Source organism: Populus nigra, chromosome 9 (assembly GCF_951802175.1).
Source record: "Populus nigra chromosome 9, ddPopNigr1.1, whole genome shotgun sequence".
NCBI lineage: Eukaryota > Viridiplantae > Streptophyta > Magnoliopsida > Malpighiales > Salicaceae > Populus > Populus nigra.
The window spans coordinates 11,607,634-11,626,137 of NC_084860.1; the positions used below are offsets into that span (position 1 = coordinate 11,607,634).

At 33.6% G+C, this 18,504-nt stretch overlaps 2 protein-coding genes and 2 non-coding genes across 13 annotated transcripts; 3 read left to right on the top strand and 1 right to left on the bottom strand.

The window, feature by feature from the left end:
* The first annotated feature begins 389 nt into the window (after window positions 1-389).
* On the top strand, window positions 390-9,144 carry LOC133703764 (uncharacterized). Of its 9 annotated transcripts, none has more exons than XM_062128412.1 (5): window positions 392-693; window positions 791-841; window positions 1,032-1,142; window positions 7,258-8,694; window positions 8,960-9,144. In XM_062128412.1, exons 4-5 carry the CDS (start codon window positions 8,182-8,184, stop codon window positions 9,011-9,013), a joined length of 567 nt encoding a protein of 188 aa, XP_061984396.1. In that variant the 5' UTR covers window positions 392-693; window positions 791-841; window positions 1,032-1,142; window positions 7,258-8,181; the 3' UTR covers window positions 9,014-9,144. The 9 variants fall into 9 exon arrangements, 6 of the variants coding, with proteins under 6 accessions (XP_061984396.1, XP_061984392.1, XP_061984391.1 ...); XM_062128407.1 differs by lacking the exons at window positions 392-693; window positions 791-841; window positions 1,032-1,142 and adding exons at window positions 6,380-6,686; window positions 6,784-7,135 and having other exon boundaries at window positions 7,258-7,531; window positions 7,646-8,694; XM_062128410.1 differs by lacking the exons at window positions 392-693; window positions 791-841; window positions 1,032-1,142 and adding exons at window positions 6,380-6,686; window positions 6,784-6,834; window positions 7,025-7,135.
* On the top strand, window positions 511-613 carry LOC133704005 (U6 spliceosomal RNA). The gene has a single exon (XR_009843973.1). It is a non-coding gene; the product is annotated as a U6 spliceosomal RNA (small nuclear RNA).
* LOC133703994 (U6 spliceosomal RNA) lies at window positions 6,502-6,604 on the top strand. The gene has a single exon (XR_009843962.1). It is a non-coding gene; the product is annotated as a U6 spliceosomal RNA (small nuclear RNA).
* Window positions 9,145-9,611: 467 nt separating the features above from the next.
* On the bottom strand, window positions 9,612-12,826 carry LOC133703762 (bidirectional sugar transporter SWEET2-like). Of its 2 annotated transcripts, none has more exons than XM_062128404.1 (7): window positions 12,598-12,826; window positions 12,278-12,314; window positions 11,959-12,175; window positions 11,708-11,869; window positions 11,491-11,610; window positions 11,137-11,272; window positions 9,612-10,082 (listed from the first exon to the last, which is right to left on the bottom strand). In XM_062128404.1, the coding sequence occupies exons 1-6, from the start codon at window positions 12,656-12,658 to the stop codon at window positions 11,159-11,161; spliced, it is 711 nt and encodes a 236-aa protein (XP_061984388.1). In that variant the 5' UTR covers window positions 12,659-12,826; the 3' UTR covers window positions 9,612-10,082; window positions 11,137-11,158. The 2 variants fall into 2 exon arrangements, with proteins under 2 accessions (XP_061984388.1, XP_061984389.1); XM_062128405.1 differs by having other exon boundaries at window positions 11,708-11,866; window positions 12,598-12,824.
* Between the last annotated feature and the right edge of the window lie 5,678 nt (window positions 12,827-18,504).

An 18,504-nucleotide genomic window follows, 5' to 3' on the forward strand; every position in this document is an offset into this window, starting at 1 on the left:
ACTAATATAGTATAAAACAGACACTCAATCAGTTAATGTTTATCTTACAGCATAGTCACTATTTTTTAACGTAACATGGGTTGCAGCTAGGCGCAGGTAGTCAGCTCATAAAGATTGAAAGTCTTGTTGTTGCGCTGCAAGATGAGCCTCGAACATGACGAGGAAGGCGCCTGGGGCCCATCCCAAACTGGGGCTCTCTCTCACATCCTCTAAGAGAGAGAGAGAGAGAGAGAGAGAGAGCATGTGGAAGGAAAAGAAGAAAAGAGAAGACAGTTTTTTTATTCCTTTTCCTTTTCTTTTTTTTTACTTTTTTAATTAATTGCTACATAATTAATGCCTGCGGTTTAAAAGGCTCGAATATTTAATTTCCCTACGGATGGTGACGTGATCAAGGTTGAGAGCGAACTGAACGAACCAAAACGCGTAGTCGCAACGGGACTAGATATCCCACATCGGCTGGTTAGAGAGAATTAAGAGAGTTTGTATACGCGAAGCAGAGAACACTAGCTCGTCCCTTCGGTGACATCCGATAAAATTGGAACGATACAGAGAAGATTAGCATGGCCCCTGCGCAAGGATGACACGCACAAATCGAGAAATGGTCCAAATTTTTTTTTGTTTTTTTCAGTCTCTGCTCTTCTGCTTGCTTGCTTCAATGGCTCCCTTTCTCATCTGGGTTCTTTAGAAGCTAAGGTATTTTTTAATGTTTTGGATTCTGTGCTTTCTGCAATTTACAGACAAAATCTAGGTATTGATTTCTATCGTGATGGTGTTGGTGTGCTTTGTGCAGTTTATGTGGAAAAATCACTTATTGTGTTAGCAGCACCATTGATCTCTCAGGGTGAACATATAGTAGAAAACCTTAGTTGAAACAAGGAAACAACTCACTGTGTTTGCAGCCTTTTAGTATCTTGATTAAGTTGCAAATTAGTCGGTGTATTCTTGCAAATCATAGCAGTATTCTTCATTCGACTGTTTCTAATCTCATATTTTGCTGAAGCACACATATTGTCATGTTATTCTATGTTCAGTGGCGGCGAGGATGCTCACTGTCTTTGAAGACCCTACAACATGTAGAGAGAAGATATTAAAATGTATCAGATTGGAATTCTTGACATTTTTCAAGTTTTCTTCATTCTAAGGTAAATTATTGTCTCTGTTGCTTGTTCAAAAGGGCGTGAGAGTTTGCAATACGGGTGCTTTGTAGAGAAGCTATACTATGCTAAATTGATTCATTTGTTTGTGCGATGTTTGGAAAATGAAGTATAAAATAGAACCCCAGATTGAAGTTTTGGCCTCTATCAAGATGAAGATTGGAGAATGGCACCATCCTCAGTTTGGTCTCTGTGTATATCTTGTTGAAGCTAATGAAACTGATAGGAGTTGAGCTGGATTCTGCCTTCAATATCATGATACATCTCCTCTGCTAATATGACCCTTTTTTGAATTCAGATATTATTGATTGTCCCATCACAAACTACAGATTTAGTGTATATTATTTGAGTCTTTTTTTCTTTTTCTCTCCAAGTAGCAAAATCCCTTAGGTGGATTCTTGGGATATCTCGGTCCAGTGTAGATTTGGTTGACAAGGATCACCACCGTCAAGTTCTCAGTAATTTAATGGTAAAATCTAGCTAGTGATTTCAATCTTGATGGCGTTTTATATTTTATGCAGTTAATAAGAGTTTTGTTTACAAATATACAAGAACTATGGTTAAGAAGCAGTTTATTCTGTTGAGGTAGACAAATTTAGAAGGTTTGGCATTACTTGATGATGATTAGTACAAGTTTCTAAACGCAGGCTTCTATGGTCTTTCCAAACTTTTCTTGCTGGTTGTTTTGTTTACAAGGTGGCAATCATCCCTCATCCTAGCAGGTGTCAGGTTGGTGGCTTTGCCCAGGATGGTCTTGCAGGGGAGCGATATGAAGACAGAAACAAGCATTAACTCGTATTCTACCAGTCTTTTCACAATGTGGTAGGAAGGGGAGACCTTTCAATTGCATCTACCTCTGCCTCCCTCGAATTCAAAACTTTCCTCTTAAGTGAGACATAGCTTGACTACTTTTCAAACTGCAGATTGGTTCTCTTGCGGTTCAATTCCAGGTAGAAAGAAAGACCAAGTCAATTGTTTTTGTTTCTATATGTTGCAAACTACGATTTGCAAGTCACATACGGTAATGGTCGATAAAACCTTAACTCACCCCCTCTTTTAGGCTATTTTAGTCTTTTATATCCAGAGAATCTAGTATTGTTAATAGGGAAACTAGTGTTTTTTTTTTTTTTTTTTAGGCATTAGAGGTTCCAAAGTTGGCAGAAGTGATGCTAGTACATCATTCTCTCAACCCTCGACATAAACACATGTGTTTCTATTTAATATACATGATCTTTCTACTATTATAATGCATATACTTTGACCAATCTATATTTTCTAAAATTACAGACTAGTAAATTTGCATTATCCCAGTGCTGAACTCAATTGTGTTGATTGAAGAATGTAGCAAACAAATTGGTGAATTTTGTTGTAAACTGTTATGTGTGTATTTTGTGGATCATTGCTATTAAGGTGTTTTGTTAAAATATTTTATGGATTTATGCTTCATTTTATTCAAATATGAATGTTATGTTGTTGCCATATAAATTTACTTGGCATTTTAGTCTCTTGCATTTTGTTCAATAGTTAATAGTTGCGAATACATTGATTTTATTTTATTTGTTTGACATGAACACGATAATAGGTAGAAACAATAACATTTCACACACAAAATTGCTACCAACAATAACTCGATTTTTGCAAATCTAGCCTCCACATTATGATTCAGAGAAGCCTACCAACCAAGCACCTTCCATGTCCTTAATAAGACCACCGAATCCAACTCTCTCTGAATTCCTGAAGGAACTGCCGTCAACATCCAATTTCACGTAGCCTTCCAGGACACCAACGGAGGGATCCTTGGGTCCATGCTCTGAGACAATCATCTTCCAACAAGAGGATCCTTTTGATCAACCAATCTGCACTCGCATAGGTCTCGCCAAAGGCAACCATGTAACATTGTCTCCACAACCACCAAACTCCAGCCAAAAAAGGAGGGATATCAAGAGGCTTTTGGAGTACATGTATGAGTACCACGCCATTGGGTTTCTCAAAACACGTATATGCAATGAATGTAGTAAATTTCAAATTTTTTTCAGGAATCCCGAGAATCACGTCAAACAAATCTAGAATTGTTTAGGTTTGTACGAAGATCACCTTTATTAAACACACCATATATACGTCAACACACCATCAGCATCCAGTACTTGATAAACGAAGGTTAATGTTTGAGTAAAGGATGCAACTCAGGGGAGAGGACAAAATAAGGATTCATGTCTTCGATTTCTAACAGAAGAATCTGCAACTCGAACCATCTCCAATTCTCCAATTCTCCAAGAAATATAGTAAAGAATAAATGCCAGAAAATATTGATGCAGTGGAAAACAATAAAAAGTAAGCATCAATACAAGCTAGCCGAACATTAATCCTCTACATCTCTTCAAAATAAACTAAAATATTTTGTTTAACACAAACTGCTCAGTCAAATATTAACTTTTCTAGAGACTAAAAGTCTAAATGTCAGAAAAAAAATAATTTTCAACTTCAACACAATTCAGTAAAATATTTAGCATACTGAATTGAAAAGTAAGAATCAAGACAGAAAATGACCCTGTGAGAAGACAAACAAGCATCACATTATTGGTCTTGAAGTGGTTGTTGTTGTAAACTATAGGCTCTAAATACTATATTTCCTTATCTAGATTGTGTAGGTAGGAGGGATCGATCCCTGTTCAGATTGCAACTCCAATAACCAAACTATGGACACTCTCTAAGCTCAGCATTGCTGTGCAGGTAGGAGGGATCGATCCCTATCCAGATTGAAAATTTAATGACCATCCTATGGACACTCCTCTAAGCTCAGCATTGTTGTGCAGGTAGGAGGGATCGATCCCTATCCAGATTGAAAATTTAATGACCATCCTATGGACACTCCTCTAAGCTCAGCAAACAAATGCCAGTTTTAGATTTTATCAGGTAAAGAAAATTGTGAACCACAGAGTGAGCGAAAAGCAGGACAATTCTCCAACACATTTGCTTATAACACCTATCCAGAATAAACAAAAGGAATATGGCCAAGACAAATGACTGATGATGCTGCCAACACATTCACATAAGCAATATAGCTCCATAAATTAAACATCACAACACATTTTTTCCCCCTATCCTTCCAGCAGTGTAACCCTGTCAAAATGCTGCTTCCTAGAGTGCTCGTCACTCTTACATTACAGAGTTCATAAAATTAAGTCAACATCAAATCATCATCGCCAATCCCTTCATTTAATGTTTTGTCCCATTATTTCAACCTCCTGCACTACCGAGATCAGAAAGTGCCCAAAAACTAGCACGAAAGGAAGGAAGAAGAATAAGAAGAAGAAGAAGAAAGAAGCAAACCAAGAAATACAACGTATAATACGCTGGCAATATTCATATTGCTTCAAAAAACGCAACCGGAAGACAACCCATGTAGTCTATTTTCATGACTTTGAAATGCCTCAACGATTGATTACAAAAGGCTGCCTATCATATGCAACAACCAAGAGATTGGCACCAAGCTACTAGTGTACTTGCAGAGAAAAGAAATTAAAAAGATTTGTTCTGGGAAACAAAATCGAGGGAATGGAAATACAAATAAAAGATTGCCTACTCGCAGAAAGTTAAGCAGTAATATGCTTGTAGCCAATCAATCATGGCCCATGGGATTGATGGTTTTCATCACTACTCAACAGCAGGTCAAGGGAACCCAAGCTAGCTCACACTGTACACAGGGGCGGAGGAGCATGGAAGACTAAGGCGGACTGTGGCCCAAGTAGAAAAATAAATCTTAAAAAAAATATAATATTCCATCTTATAATTATAAATATAACCTTTTTATTTATTTTTTTTCAAATCCGGATATGTAAATATTACCTCTGCATTATTTTTTATTAGCCTCGTACCTTTTTATTAGGCTTTTTAACCTTTAACATCCCATTAATTTATCTTCTTACTCGTTGAATAAATTTCTAGGATTTTCTATTCCGGATAAAAGAACCCATTTTATATGTATTTGATTCATAGAAAAACATTAAAAAATTTAATTTTAAAAAATAAAATTAAAAAAATAAGTTTGGGAACGTGGTTGCGATTGTTTTTTAAAGTGTTTTTCGTGCTAAAATATATCAAAATGATGTTTTTTTATTTTAAAAAAATTATTTTTGAAATCAACACATCTAAATGATTCAAAACATACCAAAAAAATTAATTTTTAGCAAAAAAATAAATTTTAAGAGAACATGGTTTACACGTGTTCCCAAATACTCTCTACTCTTTAGCCCCATCTTATAGTAGCTAATAAATACTCAATCAACCACGAGGAGTGTAGTCTAATTGGTCAAGCTCTAGATTTGATTTCTAAATATCACTAGTTCGAATCCCACAAATCTTAAGACCACTAAAGATTTATATGGTCCTTAACTTCAGGACCTGTAGGATTAGTTGAGATATATATAAGCTGATCCAGATATTCATATTAATAAAAATAAATAAATAAATACTCAAGCAAACTTTATAATATTTCACGTACTTACCATATCTTTACCACCTGCTGAACTCCATATCTTTGCCAGCTGTTGAGCTCCTATCGGTATGAAATATAGTTTTTTAGCTCATTCTTCGATTTATAATACAAAAATTTTCATACATCATTAATAAAGTGATAATTTATGTTTATTTGTTCGTAGCCGGGATAAAAAAAATTCCTGGCTCCGCCCTTGACTGTACATGATGAAGCTCATTCTGCGTAGTTTTCACCCCACGAAGATCCATCTCCATCTGTACAGACTTGTCATTCAATTCCCTCATCTGAACATCCTTGTCTGAATGAAATGCATCCGCACAATGTGCAATCCTTTGCGAAGCATGCTGAGCCGCTTCCAAATCCTGCTTTAACGTAACATGGGTTGCAGCTGGGCGCAGGTAGTCAGCTAATAAAGATTGGAAGTCTTGTTGTTGCGCTGCAAGATGAGCCTAGAACATGATGAGGAAGAGAGACGGAAATTCGGGCAGGTCCTCATGGCGCCTGGGGTCCATCCCCAACTGGGGCTGAGAGAGAGCGAGAACATGTGGAAGGAAAAGGGAAAAAAAATGGTCAGGCAATGAGGCCTTTAGGATGCCCAGAAGAGAAGAAAAGAGAGGACAGTTTTTTTTATTCCTTTTCCTCTTTTTTTTTTTTTAATTAAATGCAACATAATTAATGCCTGCGGTTTAAAAGGCTCAAATATTTAATTTCCCTACGGATGGTGACGTGATCAAGGTTGAGAGCGAACTGAACGAACCAAAACGCGTGGTCCCAACGGGACTAGATATCCCACATCGGCTGGTTAGAGAGAATTAATAAAGTTTGTATACGCGAAGCAGAGAACACTAGCTCGTCCCTTCGGGGACATCCGATAAAATTGGAACGATACAGAGAAGATTAGCATGGCCCCTGCGCAAGGATGACACGCACAAATCGAGAAATGGTCCAAATTTTTTTGTGTTTTTTTTTCAGTCTCTGCTCTTCTGCTTGCTTGCTTCAATGGCTCCCTTTCTCATCTGGGTTCTTTAGAAGCTAAGGTATTTTTTAATGTTTTGGATTCTGTGCTTTCTGCAATTTACAGATAAAATCTAGGTATTGATTTCTATCGTGATGGTGTTGGTGTGCTTTGTGCAGTTTATGTGGAAAAATCACTTATTGTGTTAGCAGCACCATTGATCTCTCAGGGTGAACATATAGTAGAAAACCTTAGTTGAAACAAGGAAACAACTCACTGTGTTTGCAGCCTTTTAGTATCTTGATTAAGTTGCAAATTAGTCGGTGTATTCTTGCAAATCATAGCAGTATTCTTCATTCGACTGTTTCTAATCTCATATTTTGCTGAAGCACACATATTGTCATGTTATTCTATGTTCAGTGGCGGCGAGGATGCTCACTGTCTTTGAAGACCCTACAACATGTAGAGAGAAGATATTAAAATGTATCAGAGTGGAATTCTTGACATTTTTCGAGTTTTCTTCATTCTAAGGTAAATTACTGTCTCTGTTGCTTGTTCAAAAGGGCGTGAGAGTTTGCAATACGGGTGCTTTGTAGAGAAGCTATACTATGCTAAATTGATTCATTTGTTTGTGCGATTTTTGGAAAATGAAGGATAAAATAGAACCCCAGATTGAAGTTTTGGCCTCAATCAAGATGAAGATTGGAAAATGGCACCATCCTCAGTTTTGTCTCTGTGTATATATTTTGTTGAAGCTAATGAAACTGATAGGGTTTGTGAAAGTAGTCTTTTCACAATGTGGTAGGAAGGGAGACCTTTCCATTGCATCTACCTCTGCCTCCCTCGAATTCAAAACTTTCCTCTGAAGGGAGACATATCTTGACTACTTTCAAACTGCAGATTGGTTCTCTTGCGGTTCAATTCCAGGTAGAAAGAAAGACCAAGTCAATTGTTTTTGTTTCTATATGTTGCAAACTACGAATTGCAAGTCACATACTGTAATGGTCGATGGTGTTTTGCTTCATGATTGTCAACGATAAGAAGCTTAGGATGTGCTCGGCTAAAGATACTCTAAAGGGGAGAGGAATCTGTGTACCAATTGCATGTTCTTGAATTTCAGCGATCGTGGATGATAATTGGGTGTCTCTACAGCAAAATACAAGATGCAGATTTTGAAAGTTCCATAGAGCACTCAGACTTGGGATGATGTGAAAATCGGCTCTGACTATTTGCTTAATTTCATGAATGTGATTCCTCCCATAGCTTAGTAGTCAATTAAACCAGGCCAACTCAAACCACACAGAAGGCAGTCAAGCATCTGTGTCATGTATTGTTTGCATATCATACATATATCCCTCGTGAGGTGCTTTAATTAGCTCAAATCGGTGAGATACTTCCAACGGCTAGAACACAAGGGAACACTACACATGAGCAGCCACTAGGCCTAACCCCAGCTAGCGGTGGACCTCACGTGAAGGTCATCACAGACACCCTGATATAGCCAAGCTACACGCTCAGCAACCTAGCATGATAGATATCATCAGTAACACCCAGTCTCACACTCATACTAACCAGTTATGGAAGCATTGTGGAATTTGGAGGACGAATGGAAGCTGACAACCCAAGAAGCAGTTCTCTTATTTGTTTGCACAGCCCTTGCAGTCATTGCGCTTTGCGCTGCAATCATGCTTAAGAGGAAGGCCCAAACAAAGCAAAGATCAGTGAACCAAGACCCAAGCACAGGTAGCTCAAAACGGTGGTCTGAGCCCGAGCCTGGCTCTAACAATTGGATCACAATAAGGAGGGTGTTGATGGAGTCAATGAGGTGGAGTGGAGCAAGCAAATGGGATGAGGGAAGTAGTGGGAGTGGCAGTGGGATGCTGCTGCCACCACCGGTTCTTGGGTTAGGAAGGTGCGAGTCAAGTATGGGGTGGCAAAGCCCTGACTCTTTGTCAGCAGTGTGGCAAAGGCCTATACTAATGGGAGAGAAATGTGAGCTTCCAAGGTATAGTGGTCTTATTCTCTATGATGAAAGAGGGCGGCTGCTTGATCATTCTCTCACATCTTCTCGTAAAGAAAATATTCACGAGGTAAATAAAGGAGAGCAATGCTTCTTTGCTAACCACACTCATCCTGTATTATAGAATTGATCTCTGTTGCTTTCATGGACGACAACAATAATAATTATTGTTGTTTTAGATTGTTTTAATGTATTAATTTAAAAAAAAAAGATAAAAAAGTATTATTTTAATATATTTCTAAACAAAAAATATTTTAAAAATTAAAAAGTAATCGCTATTATACTTTTAAACATTCATTTCATCTTGTTGCATCTTGCTGTTATATGTGTTGCAGGAAAAACCAGCAGCTGTTCTGAGAACTACTCTGAAGGATTTGCTATTGCCGTAGTATTTAGGTGATGTTGATGCTTGTAACCATGACAAGAGAGTGATATCATGTGGGGGATTTCCAATTGAAGAATTGTTTTCCAGATTTATTCTGCAACAAGAACCCTCATACAATGCTGTGCAGTTACATTATATGCTGCTCACCTTCCTTGCTTCTATTTACGTTTTCTAGAAACCCAAATAAATTAGGAGAGAAAAGAAGATATGGGATAATTTATGGTCACATTGCACCGCATATTTGTTCTTGCTCACACAAGAGACAAAATGTGTCCCACGGATTAATGCTTGGATTAAATAGAGATGGGTAATTATGCGACATAGAGTTATTATTTATCCCTAACATATCAATAGCATAAAAAATGTGGGCTCCGTTAGATTTCTTTGAGAAATGAACATGAAATGCCAATAAATATCTATTAATTTCCAAATAATTTTTTTTTTGTTTTTTTGTTTTGTGTTCATTGCGAGTCCAACTGATATTGAGTTGAACTATATAATATATAATTATTTGACACTCCCGGTGATATTGAATTGATCTATTAAGCTTCCCTTTTAGAACTTGACAGTGAACATTACCAGCACATACCACCATCATCATGTTACCCAAAGAATGCTGTGTCCACCAAGGCACCACCACAGCATCATTTTTTCTCAATTTTTGCTTTTGAAGGAACAATGATGTTCAAGATTACAACAAGAATGGAGCAACTGATGAAACAAGATTAAAATAGGAAGGAGAGCAACAGGTAAAGAAACATACGAGGCTTCCGAGTGGTACAATCAAATATTGAAAAAGAATGGTGAGAAGAGTTACGAATTGAAGAAGATGAGGGACAATAGGAAAAGTGGCAACTTGGAAAAGCAGTCCTCAATAAATGGAGGTCATCATCACTGAGAAAAAAATATTCTCAAGACCAAACACTGCCAAACTAACACTCTTGCAAGAACTTCTGCAACCTTTCTGGAACACCACCAACAAAAGTGACCAGCAAACAATCAGGTAACTGCCTCAGCTAACACAGGATCAGTAACATGAGCTTTATGAGCTGCTAGACCCGCCATGGATTATCCTGCAGAATTACGAAGAACAGGCCTACATGTAAGACTTTTTCCTTACATTTGAAATCAGAAAAGTATATGATCAAGACATCAACAGCTAATGAGATTATTAAAACACGAGACATCCCTTGCTCTACCATCTTGGAAATGGAGGGAGAAATCAAGGATGATGCTATTGGCTCGCACAACTTTTCTATGACCAGACAGAGATAAAGACCCCCCCATAAGAGATGAGTGAGCAATATAATGTGATTTCTTTTCCGCATTCAGCAGTTCACTTGACCTAGACTACAACGGAGATAACTCTTTCCTCTCTTAAGCGGCTTGTCTGATTTTTTTTAATCCACACGTTATTTCTCTCCCTCCCTCTCTTTCTTTTTGTGTTGATGAAAACAGAAACAAACACAAAAGAGGAGAGGAAGAAGCCAAATAAGACTTGTGACACGGATGCATTATTTGTTTCTTACACTTAATTATCACAGTTTGATGAATAAAACTGTCTAGATGCCTCTAATCATGTGAGTCTATTAAGGAACTTGCCTATTTAGCAGAGTTGCTGGTTTATTTCTATAGGATTTTATTTCTCATAGGCCTCATTCAGCAGAAGAGGTTCGATAAACGAATCCTCAGTCAAAGAATGTACTAGACGATGTACATCAACCCTGGCATGGAAAGTATAGACAATGCTAACAGATTTAAAGATGAAAGGCAATAATAAAAATTATGGATCCACACATCAGCAGTGCACATTGGATTTTGATAGCCAATGTGTACGCACACACGCAACAATGACTAAATAGCATGAATTAGGATATGTTACCCATTTACAAGCCCACCTAGGGCTTTTCTTGTTATTATTTGATTAGGAAGTTGGATAAACAAACCCATTTAAAATCATTCAGATATGCAGAGAAGTTCCATTTCTCATACAACAGAAGTTTAACATGCCCTGGCACCCCAATATTAAATAACCCAGGCATATAAAAGGTTCAACCTCTCATAAAAGAGAACTATCACGCAATTAGAGAGAACAAAACTATTGAATTGAGATCAGTTATTCCTCACCTTCTTATTTCAGCATGTTAATTTATGCATGCGAAGCTATCAAGGGTTCTATAGAGTCTTGTGTGGATTTCTTCTTATAGTGAACGTATAGGGCTAATTGGATAATTCCCAAAATGGCGCCTATGCCATTTGGAACCTGCAATTTAAAGAGGAAAATCAGTCTCAGTGGGAGAATTTATAGATACAATAAATTCATTCATATACAGCTACATAATTATGATTGCTGGAATTAATTTGTGTTAAATACGGAGAACATTATAATGCATGTACATTAAGCCTACTGTATTAAAAGAGGAAAAAGGGAAAAGATAAAGGTTGCTGGAGAAGATAATGAATGTGCCAGGGGGAGCTTACATAAACAAAGGCATCGAAATTCAAAAGTCCATACAGCATGAAAGAGGTGCTCATCAAGAAAGTGGAAAGGGAGAGATAAAATGGCATGAATTCAACACTCTTTGTTCGGATCACCAAATTCTGGAGACATAAGCAAAAAGCAATACGAGATTAAGAAATTTACGGTAAATAGTTTTCTGGAAGGAAATACTAAGGCTAATGTTATTGATTTACTCACAATTATAAATAGCGGGGAAGCAAACATTGATATGAGAGAAACAACAGTCAATGAGCCAACTGAGAGCCAACGTATCATTCGATCAGTTATTTGCAAGCTTCCTACGGCTATGATTGCAAATAGGCCGAGCACAACTAGCAGCGAAGCTAACGTCCTGACCTGCTAGCAACAATTGGAAGAAAATGTAAGTGAATGACCATGTAGAACCCAGAAAATGCAGATAAGGCTTGCAAATTTGAAGGGATAAATACCTTTATTCTTCTCTCAGCATATATTGTAAACAGGATAATGTAGGCTAACTGAAATACAGCACCAAATGAATTGACAGTGACAAGCAAAAGATTATCAGCAGATACGAGGGGCGTGCCGTACCACATGCAGATCAAGCAATTCATGAGCGCATATATATATGGCAACCCCGAGAACTGTTCTGTTGACCGGTTTCTGATGATTCTCCTATATGTTGGTCTGAGAGTTTCAACAGAAAAAAAAAAAAAAAAAACCTAGTCAAGGGACGAATTACAACAATCTCCGTGGTCAAGGAATGCCTAGGACGGAAGAAGAACTTACATAGGCGATACAAACAGCCCAAAAGCGAAGATATTCCCTGCAGCAATTAAAAAGTACTGGTATCAGAAACAAAATACTCAAATTGGATTCCAATTCTAGGTTCTCCCTCTTATTTTACGTGGCGAAAATACACTCATTTCATAAATCATATCATGTAATTTGACATCTGTTTCGAGTTCCAAACTTAGAATTGCAAGCAGCTAAACAATCCTTAATCGTCAACCAAAAGGGCCGATAAATTGATTAAGCATAAATACACTATCCAATGTATGCATAGAATTTAGGAACAGAATCAGGGAGAGAAAGAGAAAGAAGATCACCGGCGATTCCTGCTGCATCCTTGCAAGTAGTCCAGACAGGATTAGGAATAGAATCACTCATCAATCCCTCCTTCACTAAACAACTCTATGCTCTCTTTTTAACACCAATTCAATTATAATCTAACCAACGAGAAGCTAAACCAAACCATATTGTCTTCCTGTCTCTCTCTCTTTAAGGCATTATAAGAAGCATGTGTCTTGATTTTATTTTATTTTTTTCCACGTTTTTTGAATTGCAAGCCTCACTTTTTTTTTCTAAAACAGCCACCCACCATCCTACTCCGGACAAGGGGTTGAGCTGGCAGGCCCGTTGGTTACGTCAGTGACCAAGACACTTGCACAAATGGAACGCGTTAATTTTTTTTTAATGATAAAAATTTAATTTAAAATTATTCTATATAAAAAAATTATTTATATATTTTATTATTTTTTAATTAAATATTTTTTTATTCCTGTATTTATTCATTTATTTAAAAACACTAATTAAACATAACATTAGAATCATTCAATTACCATTCAAAATTTTTCTAATTTTAGTGCAAAAGATTTTTCAACTTTCAATTTCAAATGAAGTAATAGTCCTTTGGGGATTTTATTCATAGATACGGTACAAAGTTGATCTAATTTAAGTTTAACTATTGGCACAGTTACACCATGGATTAGAGCGGAAAAAAATTAAAACTTAAGAAAATTCAAGTATTAATAATATGTCTTTTAAAAACATAAATTTTAATTATAAATTGAACAATATTTTTATTTAATATTAAAATAAAAAAATATTTAATTTTACTATATTAACTTGGGTTGACCTACAAAATTCATTGAGGTAATATTAAAAAAATTAAAAAACTCAATTATGAATTAACTCAATATTAAAAAATGAAATCAATAAAAAAAATATTTAGTTAAAAAAAATCTTTGATTTTACTAGACTAACTTGGTTTGATCTAAGCGTGTGGGCCTTCTCTTTATTTATTTTTTTAATTTTTTAAGGGGGATGTTTATCCTTTCTTTTTTTAAAAAAATAATAAACACTACAAAATCTGGCAACAAAAAAATAAGGATTTGGTTTTTGCTTATATGTTTTAATAAAATTATGACCAAAAAAAAAGTTGGGAATACAATTGATAACAAAAGAAAGTTGGGAACTAATATGAGGCTGCCTTTTATTCTTTATTTGCTTATTTGTTTTGATACTATATTTAAATATCGATATAAAAACAAAGTTAACTTTACAACAACATAAGTCTAATTTTATAGTTGAACTCTTGAGCTTTTGGGTTGAGATGCTTTTTTAACATAGTATTAAGCATTGATGACCAAGCGGTCACAAATTCAAATCTCATCATCCCTATTTGTTTGATAAAAATTAAGCACAAGGCAATATGAGTCTGTGCAAGTTTTAAAGTCAAAGAACTTTCACTTGAGCCCCGTGTTAGAGAACAATATAAATCATATCTTAAAACCTTACCTAATAACTTAAATTTTTAAATTGAGATAATTCTTTATCGTAACATACTCGTCATATTTTCAAGTACCAAAATGAATCAATCGATATAAATTGTCTATAAAATATTGCAAAGTCTTCAACTTAGGATAAAATCACTGTGTGTGTGATGATAATTTGGCGTGCCGGAGTCGCTTACAAGACAACTTGGTTGTTGCTTGTCTTTACTCCTTGCACAAGACATGCACAGAGCGTGACAAACACGCTATGGAACCAAATCAATGCGTAAAATCTTGAGAAAGCCCTATGACGAAATAAATTAGAAAATATAAAAATAAAATGTATGCTTGCACGTCTGATCAGTAGCTAAAAATAATAATATATGCAATAATGTAGAAACTTTGAAAGTCAAATGTACCTTATAAACAAAAAAATAATAATAATTGATAGCTGTCGCTTCAACGAACCTGTCTGGTAAACTTGGGAGTTAATAAGCTTAAACAAGTACTTTCGTCCAAATCCAGGCATTAAATGTTGATTTGACCTCATAAATGGGATCTGCTACTCACTTTTTCTCTTCTAATTTCAAGTTAGCGATACCACAACTTGATTATAAAATTTTGACGAACATTGATATTTTAGTTTTGAGTTATAGTAGGGATAAACAACCACTCATTTATATTATATGTTGGATAATATTGATTTGATTGGATTGGGCTGAATAATATTAAATTATTTTAGAAATTATATTTTGTAATTATTTTAATTTTTTTAGTTGAGTTAAATATTGGTATAATAAAAAAAAAAATTGATTTTAACTTTTAACATTAAATAGGCTGTGAGTGAGGTTTTATAAAAAAAAAATTATTTGCTTTTTTTTAGTTCTCTTGATTTCATGATCTGATTTTCGGGTTTGTATGTTAATCTAAGTTGACTTGAGAATTTTTTTGTCTTTTTTTTGGTGTATCAACATTTAAAAAGATGTTGTTCAATATGTTGGTGCATCAACATTTAAAAATATGTTGTTCAATATGCATTATATTTTGAATTCATAATTAATTTTTTTATATAAGAAAACACGTTATCAAAACTTGAATTTTTTTATGTAACAAAATTGATTCGACCCCATACTTTGTATCCTTAAATATTGGATTGATTGATTTCTTTTCTTTGTATCCTTCAATATTAGACTTCATGATTTATTTCAGTTTGCTCTCTATGATATTACCCCACTTTCATGACCTAGACATGTTAACTTAAGTTGACTTGTGTTGTTTTTTTTTATTATTATTTCATCATTCAATATTAAATTAAGTGAAAATTAAAATTTCTAATTTTTTTTAATGAGGTTATCCTCATCTCATGACCTAGTTTTGGCAAGTTAACATGGGTTGATTTAGGTTTTTTTTTGTTTTTTTTGTTTTATCTTTTAATATTAAGTTGATTAACCTTTTGGTTTACAAAGAATTGAGTTTCATAATTTATTTTAATTTATTTTTTATGAAGTTATGCTAGACTCATGACTCGGGTTGCAGGTTAACCCAATTTATAAAGTTATTATGGTCTCATGACTTTGGCAAATTAACCCGAGATGATTCAAATTGTTTTTTTTTATTGATTTTTTTGTTCAATTTAATTTTTTAAAATTAAGTTGATTTGAAATTAGATTTCATAATTTATTTTGATTTGTTTTCTATAGATTTATCTTGGTCCTATGATCCAAGTTTGACAAATTAACCCAAGTTGATTCAGGTCTATTTTTATCATTTTTTTAATTGAATTTTCATTTTCAATTATATTTTTCAACATTTGATTGATTAAAAATTAAACTTTATATTTTTTTTTTCTATGGGGTTAAAGATGTTGTCTTGAGATTTTGTTTTTAATAATTTTATATTTTTAGTAGTCTTTCGAGTTATCTTTGTATTAGCCAAATTGATTAAGTCACATTAAGTTATCCTCATATGGTTTGATTATTTTTTCTACCACAGACACGTTAATAACACCTTAATATCATTTTACACTAAAAAAATTGATTTGATCCTCAATACATTGCGGTTTAATAATCTAATTTAACATCTAAATTTAGATGGAAGACTTATTTGAAATAATTAACATTAAATTTTTTTTAAAACTTATTAAAATGTCAAATTAAAGACTAGTTTCTTTCTTGAGTTAATGTTCTTGGACATCCTAGTATTTTTGTTTTAATGTTTAAAGGTCACTCTACTATTATTTTGTTGTATTCATATCATCTTTGCACGTATATGATTGTTATTGTTAGGTCCTTTCATCAGCCAACAATGTTAAATAATAAATAATATGTGTCAACAGCTAAAAGGATGCAATATTTTTCTGATGTATATTTCGGTCCCTAAATTTCTTGAAAAACTTCTATTGGTCCCTATATTTTATTTTTATTGTAAATAAGTTCTTAATTGAAGTTTTTTTATCCTCATATTTTACCAAAGAGTTTTTTTTTTAGGATCTGGATTGGATAATTGAGTCCTTATGATTTAATTTGTTTGGCAGTAAAGGTCCCCTCCAATTGTAGGCAACCCAACTTTCCTTTAATTTTCACTTTTAAAGATATTGAGGGACACATTTCGAATTCCTATTGGTTCTAAGTTTAGAAAAACAATTTTGATGAAAAACTCAGGAAAATAACAAACAATTCAAGAAATTATTAAAAAACATATATATTATTTATTTATATGCATATAAATTGTATTAAATTTTCTCCTAATTATTATTTTGACCTTATTTAAGAAAGCCAAAACAATGATTAAAAATTATTTATTTAATTGCTTATGTTGGATTTTTCATATTTGTTTTTTTAATTCTTATGTATTTATCAAAGCTTTCATGAAAATCAAATTAAAAAATATTTGTATTAGTTATGGAAATCTAAAAAATATATCAATAAATATGATTAACATTAGATGCTATGACTAGGGGTGATCATTTTTTATTTGGTTTGGTTTTTATAAAAAAAAGTAACCAAACTGATTTTTTTTAAAAAAACCTGAAACCAGTTCAAACTAACCGGTTTCGGTTCGATTCGGTTTTTGTTAGGACAAAAACTGGTTCAAATCAATTTGGCTCAGTTTTTTCGGGCTCGGTTTTTTTCCGGTTTTTTCGATTCGGATTTGGTTTTTTTGGTTTCAGGCTTATAAAACCGAAACCGAACCGAACCGGTCGGTTTTTTAAATTTTAATCTGTTTAATCGGTTTTTTTTACGGTTCAGTTTTTTCAGTTATTTAATTTCTAGTTTGATCAATTTTTTAATTTTTTTACTCATCCCTAACTATAACTATTTGTTTAAATTCTATTAACGATACTCAAACCTAGAACCTCAAGCTTAGTTATTTAACAATATAAAATAACATATGATATTATGTTTAAATTAATAAATATAAAATAACATGTGGATTTAACTTTTTTCCTTAGATAATTTTTAAATTGTACCCTCCATATCGATTTAGTTCATTCAAAGAGATTTCTATGATTTTTATCTAGATATTTACCTCAAGTTTAAATCCACGAAACTAATTAAAAACATATACCTCTTTAAATTTACTAAATTAAAAAATATTCTTGAATTATTCTTCTTGCAATATTTATTTTATGAGCTTAATGAAAACACATATTTTTTTTTTTTTTTTTTAGATTAATGTGGGTTTTCAGACCAGCTTGTGCGCACCTTGATTAATCTCACGGGCCCTAAAATTAACGACCATGTAAGCCTCCAGTGACTATCATATAAACAACCACAGGGCTCGAACTTCAAACTTAATTTCAAGTTCTTATAATTGAACTACCACCTAGATAATTACACAAATTTTATTTTGAATACTCGAGAAATGCAACGGCGAAGTTGAATGCAGAGTAATATAACCTTTTATTCTTGAATTTTGAGTAGGCTGAATATTACTAATAATTAAATTTTCTTCATCGGTTTCTTAACAACTTATTAAGAGGATATGAATAATAAAGGGCGGCCAAAAAATATTTATGATGAAATATATTGACAAAATTTGTATTTTTCCATACAATTTCGAACTAGTTTACCTCCCATGTTTTTGCCACGGTTTGGATCCAAGATTTTTATAATATAAAAAAATAATATTTAGAATAGAATTTTTTCCACATTGTTATTAAAATCAATTAATATACTAGTTTAAATTTTAAAAAATCTTAATGCAATTATTCGATTAATATTGAATTAATCTATAAAATTTATGACCTAAATTATAAACTATATTGAATTGAATTAGATTATTTATTTTATTATACGATAAAAAATATAAAAATTAATTTATTATTAACCAAATAAATAAATGGTAAAATTTAATAAAAACCTCACATTAAATTATTAAATTGAAAAGATTAAAAAATCCAACCTAACATTTTAATTAATATTTAATCACTTCACCAAACCTATGATCCAATTTATGAAT

Bases quoted from the DNA above. Each gene is read 5' to 3' on its own strand.
- LOC133703762 (XM_062128404.1), bottom strand. From the start codon at position 12,658: ATGAGTGATTCTATTCCTAATCCTGTCTGGACTACTTGCAAGGATGCA. The intron at 12,176-12,277 runs GTAAGTTCTTCT...TGAAACTCTCAG, and splicing joins GGGCTGTTTGTATCGCCTAT to ACCAACATATAGGAGAATCA. The intron at 11,611-11,707 runs GTGAGTAAATCA...TTATGTCTCCAG, and splicing joins CTTCCCCGCTATTTATAATT to AATTTGGTGATCCGAACAAA.
- LOC133703764 (XM_062128412.1), top strand. From the start codon at position 8,182: ATGGAAGCATTGTGGAATTTGGAGGACGAATGGAAGCTGACAACCCAA. The intron at 8,695-8,959 runs GTAAATAAAGGA...TATGTGTTGCAG, and splicing joins GTAAAGAAAATATTCACGAG to GAAAAACCAGCAGCTGTTCT.